This window comes from Coregonus lavaretus (assembly GCF_964263955.1).
Source record: "Coregonus lavaretus genome assembly, chromosome: 16".
Classification (NCBI taxonomy): Eukaryota; Metazoa; Chordata; class Actinopteri; order Salmoniformes; family Salmonidae; genus Coregonus; species Coregonus lavaretus.
The window spans coordinates 6516407-6532016 of record NC_140003.1 but is presented as its reverse complement, the minus strand read 5'-3'; the positions used below and the strand labels follow the sequence as shown (position 1 = coordinate 6532016).

The 15610-nt window shown below is 41.0% G+C and overlaps 1 protein-coding gene across 1 annotated transcript in view; it reads right to left on the bottom strand.

Moving 5' to 3' along the window:
• LOC311143741 (striated muscle preferentially expressed protein kinase-like) overlaps nucleotides 1–15610 on the bottom strand; it is a gene marked incomplete at both ends in the record, with an annotated part of 131903 nt that overhangs the window by 88719 nt on the left and 27574 nt on the right. The window contains 2 exons of the mRNA XM_084179615.1: nucleotides 8542–8610; nucleotides 10443–10529. Coding sequence (XP_084035741.1) covers nucleotides 8542–8610; nucleotides 10443–10529 — 156 coding nt within the window. The remainder of the gene's footprint in view (nucleotides 1–8541; nucleotides 8611–10442; nucleotides 10530–15610) is intronic.

The following is a 15610-nucleotide window of genomic DNA, read 5'->3' as shown; positions in this document are numbered from 1 at the left end:
ACAGCCGCAGCATCCACAGAAGAATCCAGGCGCCTTACCATGAATCCAGCTGATGCAAAGAAGCTTAAACTATTTCCCACAAGAGACTGACACATTTTTGCCTTCATATCCATACGGTATAGTTGTGTGTATGTTTAAGTGTTAACTAAGCTACAACCAAGAGACTGAATTTTGCATTTCATAGAACAACGTGATATTGATTTGTGTGAAGTAGAAGTGAATATGTTCTAAAAAATAATATTAGTGGTAAAAATAGTATAAATGTGAATAGCTAATGGGAGCTGAATCACTTAGCTACAGGCCAAATTAGATTTAACCCAAATTTAAGTACACCAAGTAACAATGTCAGAGCCTAGTCTTACCTCTGGGAGAAAGCAGGTTAATGTAGGTGAAAGTATAGAGCAGCAGTGCATAGACATGCAACCACAGGCTACTAAAGGCACAAGAGCTAATGACCACACTTCCTCACAAGAACCACGAAGAAGCCAAAGAGACCGAAAGTTAACAGAAAAGGGCCAAGAACTGTACAATGAGCAAATAAGAAGATTTGCTCACCGTTTCACTGTGAGCTATGAGGAGTGGAAGGCTATTGCTAAAGACGCCAAGCAAGCTTTGAGTGGACAATGCTCAAACAACCTGCTACATGAACACATAAGCAAAATAAGTGCTGCCTCAGAGAATCTGAACATTGCTTATGATGAGTTAAGGCGCATAGACAACCCTGACCATGACACACGTCGCAGAATTGACACCTGTGATGCAGTAACCAGGAAGATCATCCAAACTGCAAAAGATCGTTTGGAGACAGCAGATAACGGTGGAGGAGATGAACAACGAGGCAACAGGGCGACATCGTCTATATTCAAGTCTGTAGCCTCAGACAAGATAAGTATCAAATCCCAATGCACTAAGTCCTCTCATGCTCAAAGCAGCTCCAGACATTCAAGTCGGATTTCTGTTAGCAGACAAGATGCCGCTGCTGAAGTTGCTGCCAATGAAGCTACTCTAGAAGTACTACTAGAACAAGAGTGTTGCATTGAGGAATTGGAAAGGCTTGAAGCTGAAGCTGCAGAGAGACAAAAGGTGCTAGATGCAAAGCGGAGACAACTGGAGCGACTAGAGATAGTTAAAAAGTTAAAGGCTGCTAAGGCACGTCAGCGAGTGTATGATCAGAGTGAGTGCTCAGATAAAGAAATAAGCAGTCAATCCATCAAAGTGTCTGTATGAAGGAAAAGGAAGAAGTTAAACATGAAAATAATCTGTTGCAGCACCATTCTTCACCACAAGACCGGGCACATTCAAAGCAGGATGACAGCACAGCAGCTCTTGTTAGAGCACTTGCAGAGTCCATCAGTGCAGGTCGTCTTCCTATACCTGAACCAACAATATTCAATGGCGACCCACTCAGATTCAATGACTGGAAGGTTTCATTTCAGACACTCATTGATCGGAAAAACATTCCAGCCGAAGAAAAGATATATTACTTGCGAAAGTATGTGGGTGGACCTGCTAAAAAGGCTATAGAGAGCTACTTCCTGCTTGGTTCAGAGTCAGCCTATCACGCAGCATGGAGGATTCTCGAGGAAAGATATGGAAATCCATTCCTCATAGCCAAAGCATTCAGAGATAAGCTGGAGGCATGGCCCAAGATAAGCTCCGAAGGCAGTATCGAACTTCAAGAGTTCGCTGATTTTCTTCGGAGCTGTGAGGCTGCTATGACTCAGATCAGAGGCCTCGAAGTACTTAATGACTGCAATGAGAACCAGAAGTTACTTGTAAAGCTTCCAGACTGGCTGACCTCGAGATGGAACAGAAAGGTCATAGAAGTGGAGGAAGAAAGTCACACATTCCCAAGCTTCCAGCAGTTTGTAAAGTTTCTCACACGTGAAGCTAAGATTGCTAATAACCCAATAACATCTCTCCATGCTCTGAAACCTGCTGAAGGTGAGCAGATCAAGGTTTTAAAGAGCAGAGCTCTCGGAGCAAAGGTACTAGCAACTAACTCAGATGAAAAAGCTTCCTCCACAAGCTGTGTTTTTTGTGAGAAGTCAGGTCACAGTCTACACAAGTGTTGGAAATTTATGAATAAAACCATCTCTGAGCGAGTCAAGTTTGTTCAAGGGATGAAGTTGTGCTTTGGCTGTCTGAAGCCTGGCCATCGCTCAAAGGAGTGTGAAAATAGAAGGATCTGTGATACTTGTGAGAAAGGACATCCAACCTGCCTACACGATAATCGCAGCAAAGAAAGAGGAATGTCAACAAGGACTGATGGAGAAATGGAGAGTGACAAGTCAAGAGAAGGAACGACAGATCGTTCACAAGAGAGGGTGACAAAACCACCACGCGAGGTAACATCTAACAGAGTTATCCAGAATGTTAAAGGCACCCATACATCCTCAGTCATTCCTGTGTGGTTGTCCACTACAAGTAAGCCAAATCATGAAGTCCTTGTGTACGCTCTTCTCGATACACAGAGTGACACGACCTTCATCCTTGAAGAGACAGCAAAGATGCTTCACACTAAAAATGAACCAGTCCAGTTAAAGCTCTCCACAATGGCTTCAAGAAATACAGTGGTGCCTAGCAGAAGGCTGACTGATCTACAAATAAGAGGATTCTACTCCGATAAGATAATCTACCTGCCAGTAACTTACTCAAGAGAATTCATCCCTGCAAACAGAGATCATATTCCCACACCAGAGACTGCCAAGGCATGGTCTCATCTTGAGCACATTGCAGATGAAATTGCTCCTCTGCAGAGCTGTGACATCGGCCTACTAATTGGCTACAACTGTCCTCAAGCTCTTGTACCAAGACAAGTGGTTGCTGGAGAAGAAAATGAGCCCTTTGCTCAGAGAACAGACTTGGGTTGGAGTGTAGTCGGCTATGGCAACCCATGTCTTGACTTTGGAGATGCCTTTGGAATAAGCCATCAAGTCATTGTGAAGCAAGTGACATCAGTTCTTCCAAATCTCCCAAACGAAGTGCACTATGTCTGTAGAACACAGATCAAAGAAGTAGTCCTTCCAACAGACGTCATCAAGGTGTTGGAATCTGATTTTGTAGAAAGGGCTTCAGAAGATGACCCAGCTAACCACGCCTCAAGGGGTGTCACAGCAGAACAACTCACAGCTTCTAACTGGTTCACAGGTCCAGACCTTCTTTGGCAAAAAGAGCTACCAACTGGAGTTGTCATGGTGGGAGAGATCGAGAGCAGTGACCCAGAGGTCAAGAAAGCTCAGGTTCATGACACTCAGGCAGAAGAAGCAAAAACAATTTTGGATCGTCTACACAAGTTCTCAGACTGGGCAAGAATGGTGAAGGCTGTTGCCAGACTCAAGCGCCGTGCTAAGGAAATCAAAGGTCTCAAGCCAAAGTCCTGTGAGGCCTCGAACTTGGAGGAAAGGAAAGAGGCGGAGCTGACCATAATCAAGATGGTCCAGGAAGCAACTCTCTCTCAAGAAATTCAACGCCTTAGACATCATAAGGAGACGAAGGTCAAAGACAAAGCCAACCAGTTGCACAAACTATGTCCGTTCCTGGATGATCAAGGTGTAATCAGAGTAGGAGGCCGCTTAGCTAATGCTGCCCTACATCCACATGTGAGGCATCCAGCAGTACTTCCTAGAGACAGTCATGTTTCTGCATTGCTCGTCAAACACTATCATGAGAGAGTGTACCATCAAGGTCGAGGAATGACTATAAATGAACTCCGATCCAATGGCATATGGATCCTGGGTTGCAGCAAGCTTGTTTCATCCCATATTCACAAGTGCACAAGTTGCAGAAGGTTCCGAAGATGCACAGAGCAACAAAGGATGGCAGACCTTCCAGAAGAGCGGATGGAAACAACTGCTCCATTCACTTACTGTGGAATGGACTGCTTCGGACCATTTCACATTAAGGAAGGAAGAAAGGAGCTAAAGCGTTATGGGCTGTTGCTCACCTGCATGTGTTCAAGAGGAGTTCACATTGAAGCACTTGATGACTTGACCTCAGATGCCTTTATCAATGCTCTGCGTTCATTCATCGCCATTCGTGGATCAGTAAGGCAGATAAGGTGTGATCAAGGGACAAACTTTGTCGGAGCAAGGCGTGAGTTCATTGAAGCACTGAAAGAGATGGATCAAGAAGAGCTCAAAGATTTGGGCTGCGAGCTCATCATGAACACCCCTGCCTCAAGTCATATGGGTGGAGTCTGGGAAAGACAAATCCGCACTATCAGAAGTGTCCTGGCGTCCATTCTAGAACAGTCGTCCAGACAACTTGACTCCTCTTCCCTACGAACATTTCTATATGAGGTTATGGCGGTTGTGAATAGCAGACCTCTAACCACTGATCATCTGAACGATTCTACCAGTCCAGAGCCCTTGACACCAAACCACATCTTGACCATGAAATCCACAATCATTCTCCCTCCTCCTGGAAAGTTTGTCAAGGAGGATCTCTACCTCCGCAAAAGATGGCGCAGAGTTCAACTCTTAACCAACAACTTTTGGGTACGATGGAAAAAAGAGTATCTCCTGAATCTCTAACACAGACAGAAGTGGACCAAAGATCGCAGAAATGCAAAGGTCGGTGACATTGTTCTGTTACAAGATGCTGCCACACCACGAAACCAATGGAAGCTAGCAAGAGTCATCGAGGTCTATCCTGGAAGTGATGAAAGAGTGAGGAGACTCAAGTTACTCATCAGTGACTCCTCCCTGGATGGAAGAGGAAAGCGTACAGCCAAACCTGTTTACCTGGAGAGACCCATTCAGAAAACAGTTACATTGCTAGAAGCAGACTGATGGTTCTATCATACACTCACACACAGTTTATTAGTTGTTTATTAGGACAGAGTTTCATTTTATTTATTCATGCAGTAGGTTTGTCTCCAAGTTTTAAGAAATCACTTGTGATTTGGTGGGAGTGTAACTGCCTCTGTCGCCAGTTTATTTCATGTATTTGCACTTTTTATTATTTAATTTCTTCTGAATTGTACGTTTACAGCAAGACGGAACTAATTATTGGTTCCGCCCGAGTGTTGTCACCCGAGCGCCTTTAGCGACGCACCGAGAAAACTTTACCGCCAAAAGCGAATTATTTTTCCACTGTTATCGTGTTTAAGTGCATACTTACAAAGAAAGTATACAGAAGAAGATAAAGGACATTTAAAAGGATGTTTAGTACCTCTGTGTGATAAGCAGCAATGAGGTTTGTTGACTACTTATTTTGCTATGAGGGTGTTTGTGTTTACGTGCGTCAGTTTTGGTGTAAAATATACATAAAGTGGCTAGCTGTATGAGCTTGATTATAACGCCAGATGTGTGAGACATGCATATGGCATTATTTTGTTAATGTATTTTTTCTTTCTTTAAACCAGTTCTCACGGGTTGACCAGCATTAAAGCCCTGTATTTGAATCAAGACCTCTTGCCTCATGCCTGTCACTGGAGGAGCTACAACTATGTTACTGGAGGGAAAAGTGATTTATTCTCGGGAAAATATGAAACAGTAGTTTGTATAGCCACACAGTGCACCCATGTGAAGTCCAAACAAAGCTAATGAAGCATGGCAATGCTCCAAAATTTGAAATGTTTGGTGTACAGTAGCTGGTTGCTTGCGTAAAACATTTGCCCACTTTCTTTCTTTTCATTCAATGACTGATGTGTATGTCAAAATGGAAAGAAAAATTGCAATAGGGGAGTCGAAGGAAAGCGTGAGCCAAAATGGGAATTCATCTGAATAAAGGCCAGAAAGCAAGTTGATGCTTAAAGTGGCAATCTGCAGTTTAACCATAACAAAGCGCTCCACCCCACCACTGATTTGGTAAACAGCTGAGGGATGGGGCTGGAGAAATGTAACCACTCTCAAACTCATAGACAGAGCTATGGATGCAAGGACCGGCTATCCATGAGATCATAATTATAGTTTTAACCTTGGGTTGAGGCTATACAGTGTTTCATTACAATTGACAAGTTATACACTTTAAGAATCAAGTGGTATACAGTGGCTTGCGAAAGTATTCACCCCCCTTGGCATTTTTCATATTTTGTTGACTTACAACCTGGAATTAAAATGGATTTTTTGGGAGTTTGTATCATTTGATTTACACAACATGACTACCACTTTGAAGATGCAAAATATTTTTTATTGTGAAAAAAAACAAGAAATAAGACTAAAAACTGAAAACTTGAGCGTGCATAATTATTCACCCTCCCAAAGTCAATACTTTGTAGAGCCACCTTTTGCAGCAATTACAGCTGCAAGTCTCTTGGGGTATGTTTCTAAAAGCTTGGCACATCTAGCCACTGGGATTTTTGCCCATTCTTCAAGGCAAAACTGCTACAGCTCCTTCAAGTTGGATGGGTTCCGCTGGTGTACAGCAATCTTTAAGTCATACCGCAGATTCTCAATTGGATTGAGGTCTGGGCTTTGACTAAGCCATTCCAAGACATTGAAATGTTTCCCCTTAAACCACTCGAGTGTTGCTTTAGCAGTATGCTTAGGGTCATTGTCTTGCTGGAAGGTGATCCTCCGTCCCAGTCTCAAATCTCTGGAAGACTGAAACAGGTTTCCCTCAAGAATTTCCCTGTATTTAGCACCATCCATCATTCCTTCAATTCTGACCAGTTTCCCAGTCCCTGCTGATGAAAAACATCTGTGTTCTCGGGGTGATGAGAGGTGTTGGTTTTGCGCCAGACATACCGTTTTCGTTGATGGCCAAAAAGCTCAATTTTAGTCTCATCTAACCAGAGTACCTTCTTCCATATGTTTGGTGAGTCTCCCAGATGCCTTTTGGGGAACACCAGGCTTTTTTCTGGCCACTCTTCCGTAAATCCCAGCACTGGGGAGTGTACAGCTTAAAGTGGTCCTATGGATATATACGCCAATCTCCGCTGTGGAGCTTTGCAGCTCCTTCAGGGTTATCTTTGGTCTCTTTGTTGCCTCTCTGATTAATGGCCTCCTTGCCTGGTCCGTGAGTTTTGGTTGGCGGCCCTCTCTTGGCAGGTTTGTTGTGGTGCCATATTCTTTCAATTTTTTAATAATGGATTTCACGGTGCTCCGTGGGATGTTCAAAGTTTGCGATATTTCTTTATAACCCAACCCTGATCTGTACTTCTCCACAACTTTCTCCCTGACCTGTTTGGAGAGCTCCTTGGTCTTCATGGTGCCGCTTGCTTGGTGGTGCCCCTTGCTTAGTGGTGTTGCAGACTCTGGGGCCTTTCAGAAAAGGTGTATATATACTGAGATCATGTGACAGATCATTTGACACTTAGATTGCACACAGGTGGACTTTATTTAACTAATTATGTGACTTATGAAGGTAATTTGTTGCAGCAGATCTTATTTAGGGGCTTCATAGCAAAGGGGGTGAATACATATGCACACACCACTTTTCCGCTATTTATTTTTTAGAATTTTTTGAAACAAGTCCTTTTTTTCATTTCACTTCACCAATTTGGACTATTTTGTGTATGTCCATTACATGAAATACAAATACAAATCCATTTCAATTACAGGTTGTAATGCAACAAAATAGGAAAAACGCCAAGGGGGATTAATACTTTTGCAAGGCACTGTGTATCAGGGGTATTCAACGCTTACCCTACGAGGCCAGAGCCTGCGTGTTTTCTGTTCTACCTGATATTTAATTTCACCCACCTGGTGTCCCAGGTCTAAATCAGTCCCTAATTAGAGGGGAACAATGAAAAAACGCAGTGGAACTGGCTTCGAGGTCCAGAGTTGAGTTTGAGGGGTATACATGTATATCATTAAAGATACACTCTGGGATCTTAAGCACAACAAATTAGTAACATATTGTACAAATTGGATTTGTAAAATATCACACGAATTACAAATTTTGTATGATATCATATGACATGCAAAATTCATAACATATTATACGGAATAGATGACGTAGTACACAATTGGATGATGTAGTACACAAAAAAAGGGGACCCGTTTTGGCTCGTGAGTACCACTTTCAAAACTACTAGCTGAAATTATACACATCTTTATTACAAAAGTCCCAAAATGTATCAATCGTCGATTGTGTCTTTAAGGAATGTTTACTAATCATTAGTGAAATCTGTTCTTACACTTACTCAAATAATACATACTCTGAGTGATCCTGCTCAGTACATCACCTGCACCTCCAGTCATGTGGTGACAGCAAATTAATACACACATCCAAGTAACTTCATACTTTCTCAAGTGGGAGTTTTCACAGGGGCAACAATCCACTTCATGAAGCATTATTATGTGTTGCACAGTGTACTACTAGTAAGTCAACTGAAAAAAATGTGTGTTGTATATGTTGTCTTTGAGATGGGTGCGCTTTAATCTTTTATGCTTTCCTACGTGTATTATCCAGGCTTCTTGGTAATGTTTACCTAAAGGAGTATAGTTTGAGTATCCCTTTATAGATACTGAAACTGCTGTCATAATAACTGCTAGCTAAAGACAGACTTTCATTGGACTCCCCTACTGGCCGGGTTAGATTAACATATGATGCTCCAATCAGAAGCTTGACCCCTTTGTGCTTACTCCACACTGTTTGCTTGCCTGGCGGGCTTGGAGATGTTTTGAAGTCCTTCGCCCCAGCTGTCCATCATTCTGTCCCCTGTGGCAAGATAAAACATGAAAATATTATAATTTTGTGTGTTTAGCCTATAGTTCAGTCATTAGTTTCTACTTGAAATACTTTAATAAACGTTAAATATTCCAGAAGGGAAGTGTACCTCAGTTGGCATAGTTAATATAACAAAGGCTGGCTCAGATATATGCTTCAGACATGCAAAAAATATTGTTACATATAAGCACACTGTAAGCTTACACAAGACCTGCAATTACGAGTAACAGATATGAGAAATATGCCTTAGCCCTGGATTTATAAAGAGCAATGTTCCCATTCAAATTGATAGCAACCATGGAAAACCATTTTCCTTTCTAGACAGATAATTCTGTGAAACCAACTAATGGCATACATTATATTGAGCTATCTGGTGCAGAGAATGTGATGATTAAAAAGTCTATAACTACCATGAAACTCGAATACTACACATGTGTAAGTCGCTCTGGATAAGAGCGTCTGCTAAATGACTAAAATGTAAATGTAATGTAAATGTGTTCTCAAACTATAATATTTTAGAGGCCATGCCCTTCAATCAAGCAAACAAATGTCTAGAATGTACACTATATATACAAAAGTATGTGGACACCCCTTCAAATTAGTGGATTCGACTATTTCAGCCACACCCGTTGCTGACAGGTGTATAAAATCGAGCACACTGCCATGCAATCTCCATAGACAAACATTAGCTTACTGAAGAGGTCAGTGACTTTCAATGTGGCACCGTATGCCACCTTTCCAACAAGTCCGTTTGTCCAATTTCTGCCCTGCTAGAGCTGCCCCGATCAACTGTAAGTGCTGTTAGTATGAAGTGGAAACATCTAGGAGCAACAACGGCTCAGCCGCGAAGTAGTAGGCCACACATTCTCACAGAATAGGACTGCCGAGTGCTGAAGCACGTAACGCATAAAAATCGGCTGTCGTCGGTTGCAACACTCACTACTGAGTTCCAAACTGCGTCTGGAAGCAACGTCCGCACAATAACTACGTCGGGAGCTTCATGAAATGGGTTTCCATGGACGAGCAGCCGCACACAAGCCTAAGATCACCATGAGCAATGCCAAGCGTCGGCTGGAGTGGTGTAAAGCTCGCCGCCATTGGACTCTGGAGCAGTGGAAACGCGTTCTCTGGAGGGATGAATCACGCTTTACTATATGGCAGTCCGACCGACGAATCTGGGTTTGACGGATGCCAGGAGAATGCTACCTGCCCCAAAGCATAGTGCCAACTGTAAAGTTTGGTGGAGGAGGAATAATGGTCTGGGGCTGTTTTTCATGGTTCGGGCTTAGTTCCAGTGAAGGGAAATCTTAACATCACAGTATACAATGACATTCTAGATGATTCTGTGCTTCCATCTTTGTGTCAAAAGTTTGGGGAAGGCCCTTTCCTGTTTCAGCATGACAATGCCCCCGTGCACAAAACAAGGTCCATACAGAAATAGTTTTCGAGATCGGTGTGGAAGAACTTGACTGGCCTGCACAGAGCCCTGACCTCAACCCCATTGAACACCTTTAGGATGAATTGGAACGCTGACTGCGAGCCAGGCCTAATCGCCCAACATCAGTGCCTGACCTCACTAATGTTCTTGTGGATTGTGGAAAGCTTCCCAGAAGAGTGAAGGCTGTAATAGCAGCAAAGGGGGGACCAACTCCATATTAATGCCCATGATTTTGGAATGAGATGTTCGACGAGCAGGTGTCCACATACTTTTGGTCATGTAGTGTAGCTGACGATGTGTAACAGTAACACACTTGAAACTGTTCACATTTCATACATTATCCTTCATGCATTTGAAATAGGGATGATTGGAAAAGACACCGTACCTGTATGCATAGCCTGGTCCTGAAGACCTCTGCTTCCTTCTTTAGTCTCAATGGGGTCTCCACCTTCGTCTTCTGTGGTCTCTGAGTCTGAAAGAGTGTCAAGGAAAAGGTATTTGATTTAAATCACAGTGGACTGATAATGGGGCTGGGAACTGCCAGGGGCCTCATGATACAATACTTAGATGCCAATACGAAATGTACTGTGATTCTCACGATCCTCATGGTTCTATATGTATGTGATTCGATACTGTGATTTTATTGTGATTTGATGTTCCAAACATATTGCTCACTATACACTGAGTATACCAAACAATTCGTCGGGGCATGGACTATACAAGGTGTCGAAAGCATTCCACAGGGATGCTGGCCCATGTTGACTCCAATGCTTCACACAGTTGTGTCAAGTTGGCTGGATGTCCTTTGGGTGGTGGACCATTCTTGATGCACATGGGAAACTATTGAGCATAAAAACCCAGCAGCGTTGCAGTTCTTGACACAAACCGGTGTGCCTGGCACCTACTACCATAACCCGTTCAAAGGCACAATCTTTTCTCTTGCCCAATCACCCTCTGAATGGTACACATACACAATCCATGTCTCAATTGTCTCAAGACTTACAAATCCTTCTTTAACCGGTCTCTTCCCCTTCATCTACACTGATTGAAGTGGATTTAACAAGTGACATCAATAAGGGATGATAGCTTTCACCTGGATTCACCTGTTCAGTCTGTCATGGAAATAGCAGGTGTTCTTAATATTTTATATACTCAGTGTATGTCTGCTGCAGAGGGACAAGAGAGAGCATGATCAAAATATTTTTGATCAGTCATATAAAAGTGCTGAAAACATGTTGACTAATTATTTTAAAAGAGGAGAACAAGCTATAAGATGAAAATTACTGGAGTTTTGGCGCGAGTACAGCCGACTAGTGCTAGCTAAAGCTATCTACGAAAAAAATACAAATAATGTCATAGTTAGAGTCAAAGTATCTACTGTATATAATATCATCCAAAATAATATTGTGAAATGTAAGTGTATCGATTTTCACCCCCAACACTAACTGATAACGTATGATTTTGCATGACATTCCATTTTTAAACTATGGGGTGAATCCTAACTTACACTTAAGTCAAATTTTCACTTTAACATCAATGCATAACTAAATGACAATTGTATATGATTCACCCCATTTATAGCCCAGCACTAACACACCTGATTTAACTAAACACCAAGCTCTTGATTAGTTGAATCAGGTGTATTAGCGCTGAGCCGGGGCATAATTTTACACCCCCTGAGAGGTCCCCCAGGAATGGATTGTGAAACACTGCATTAGGAAAAATCAACATGACATAGAGAAGAGAACAAAGATATTGGTAAAAGAAACAAAAATGAATGGAAAACTTATTCAAGAAAGATCAAGTGTAATATATTACAAAAATAAAGCAAACTGGATGGAATATGGGGAAAAATGCACCAAATTATTTTTTTATCTTCAACATAGAAATGCTACCAAAAATAATTTACTAAAACTGGTTACAAATGACAGTCACCCATGATTTACCAATTATATCTTGAAAGAGGAAGCAAAGTACTTTAAGCATATGTTTTCGTTTCAGTTGCCTCCATCTCCTCTAACTGATGCTAATTGTAGGGATATTTTTTCTATTGATAATGTAAAATTAACAGCCATACAGAAAGACTCATGTGAAGGTGAAATTACAAAGGAGGAACTTCTGGATGCAATTAAAGACTTTTAAGTCCGGGAAAACTCGAGGGTTGGATGGCATACCAGTTGAGGTATACCAAACCTTTTTTGATATACTCAGAGGCACGTTATTAGCATGTTTTAACCACTCCTATGTAAATGGTAAATTATCAGACACTCAAGAAGAAGGTCTGATTTCATTATTACTGAAACAGGATAATGAAGTGGGAAATATAAAGATCCAGTCCATTTAAAAAATTGGAGGCCCCTTACACTTCAGTGTTGTGATGCAAAAATTCTAGCAAAATGTATAGCACATAGAATTAAAAAGGTATTGTTGGACATTATTCATTCTAATCAGACAGGTTTTTTACATGGACGATACATTGGAGATAATATAAGGCAAGTACTGGAAACAATAGAACACTAGGAAAAATCTGGAAAACCAGGCCTGCTACTCATAGCAGACTTTGAAAAGGCATTTGATAAAGTACTACTGGAGTTTATATATAAATGCCTGGAGCATTTCAATTTTGGAGAGTCTCTTATAAAATGGGTTAAAATCATGTATAGTAACCCTAGGTGTAAAATAGTAAATAATGGCTATTTCTCAGAAAGTTTTAAACTGTCAAGAGGAGTAAAACAAGGTTGTCCAATATCGGCATATCTATTTATTATGGCCATCGAAATGTAAGCTATAAAAATCTGATCCAGCAATATTATCAAGGGATTAGAAATCTAGAGCTTAAAAACAAAGGTGTCATTGTACGCTGATGATTCATGTTTTCTTTTAAATCCACAACTTGAATCCCTCCACAGCCTCATAGAGGATCTAGATACATTTTATAACCTCTCTGGATTACAACCAAATTATGATCAATATACTATATTACGTATTTGATCACTAAAAAAAATACAATTTTTACATTACCATGTAGTTTACCAATACAATGGTCCGATGGTAATGTGGATATACTCGGAATACATATCCAAAATGAAATAAATGATCTCACTCCATACATTTTCATAGAAAGTTAGCAAAAATAGATAAGATCTTGCTACCATGGAAAGGTAAATACCTGTCAATTTGTGGAAAAATCACCCCGATTAACTCTTTAGTATTATCCCAGTTTACCTATTTGCTTATGGTCTTGCCTACGCCTAGCAAACAGTTTTTAAAATTGTATGAGAAAAAAAGATTCAATTTTATTTGGAATGGCAAGCCACACAAAATTAAACGGGCCTATTTATATAATGAATGTGAATTCGGAGGACATAAATGATTAAATATTAAAGCATTAGACCTATCACTAAAAGCTTATGTCATATTAAAGTTATATTTAAATCCGAACTGGTTCTCTAGGAAATTAGTAAGATTGTCTCACCCCATGTTCAAGAATGGCCTTTTTCCCTTTATTCAGATTACAACCTCTCACTTTCAGTTATTTGAAAAGGAAATCATTTCCCAAATATCACTATTTCTAAAACAAGCCATAGAAAGTTGGTTGCAATTTCAATGTAATCCTCCAGAAACTACAGAACAAATAATGCAACAAATATTGTGGTTAAACTCAAATATACTAATTGATAAAAAACCTTTTTTTTTTTTTTTAATGTTTAAAAAATGTATAATCTTCTTAAATTTTATCACAGGTAGGACTGGTGGAGCACCTGCAGCTAACAAAAACATATGGAAATGTCTGCTCTACCCAAAATTACAACCAAATAATTGCAGCATTACCGCAGAAATGGAAGAGGAAAGTGGAAGAGGGAAAAAGTAAGGAACTTGTCTGTCGGCCCTTCATTAAAGACCATAATTGGTTAAAGAAAATAGACTGACGATTTCAGAAGAAAGTTCTATGTTTCTGGCCATTTTGAGCCTGTAATCGAACCCACAATTGCTGATGCTCCAGATACTAGCCTCAAGAAGGCCAGTTTTATTGCTTCTTTAATCAGCACAACAGGTTTCAGCTGTGCTAACATAATTGCAAAAGGGTTTCCTAATGATCAATTAGCCTTTTAACATGATAAACTTGGATTAGCAAACACAACGTGCCATTTAAACACAGGACTGATGGTTGCTGATAATAGGCCTCTGTACGCCTATGTATTGTAGATATTCAATTAAAAATCAACCGTTTCCAGCTACAATAGCCATTTACAACATTAACAATGTCTGCACTGTATTTCTGATCAATTTGATGTTATTTTAATGGACAAGAAAATTGCTTTTCTTTCGAAAACAAGGACATTTCTAAGTGACCACAAACTTTTGAACAGTAGTGTATATGTATGTACAGTGGGGGGAAAAAAGTATTTAGTCAGCCACCAATTGTGCAAGTTCTCCCACTTAAAAAGATAAGAGAGGCCTGTAATTTTCATTTTAGGTATATGTCAACTATGTCAGACAAATTGAGAAAAAAAAATCAAGAAAATCACATTGTAGGATTTTTTATGAATTTATTTGCAAATTATGGTGGAAAATAAGTATTTGGTCACCTACAAACAAGCAAGATTTCTGGCTCTCACAGACCTGTAAGTTCTTCTTTAAGAGGCTCCTCTGTCCTCCACTCGTTACCTGTATTAATGGCACCTGTTTGAACTTGTTATCAGTATAAAAGACACCTGTCCACAACCTCAAACAGTCACACTCCAAACTCCACTATGGCCAAGACCAAAGAGCTGTCAAAGGACACCAGAAACAAAATTGTAGACCTGCACCAGTCTGGGAAGACTGAATCTGCAATAGGTAAGCAGCTTGGTTTGAAGAAATCAACTGTGGGAGCAATTATTAGGAAATGGAAGACATACAAGACCACTGATAATCTCCCTCGATCTGGGGCTCCATGCAAGACCTCACCCCGTGGGGTCAAAATGAACACAAGAACGGTGAGCAAAAATCCCAGAACCACACGGGGGGACCTAGTGAATGACCTGCAGAGAGCTGGGACCAAAGTAACAAAGCCTACCATCAGTAACATACTACGCCGCCAGGGACTCAAATCCTGCAGTGCCAGACGTGTCCCCCTGCTTAAGCCAGTACATGTCCAGGCCCGTCTGAAGTTTGCTAGAGTACATTTGGATGATCCAGAAGAGGATTGGGAGAATGTCATATGGTCAGATGAAACCAAAATAGAACTTTTTGGTAAAAACTCAACTCGTTGTGTTTGGAGGACAAAGAATGCTGAGTTGCATCCAAAGAACACCATACCTACTGTGAAGCATGGGGGTGGAAACATCATGCTTTGGGGCTGTTTTTCTGCAAAGGGACCAGGACGACTGATCCGTGTAAAGGAAAGAATGAATGGGGCAATGTGAAAACCTCCTTCCATCAGCAAGGGCATTGAAGATGAAACGTGGCTGGGTCTTTCAGCATGACAATGATCCCAAACACACCGCCCGGGCAACGAAGGAGTGGCTTCGTAAGAAGCATTTCAAGGTCCTGGAGTGGCCTAGCCAGTCT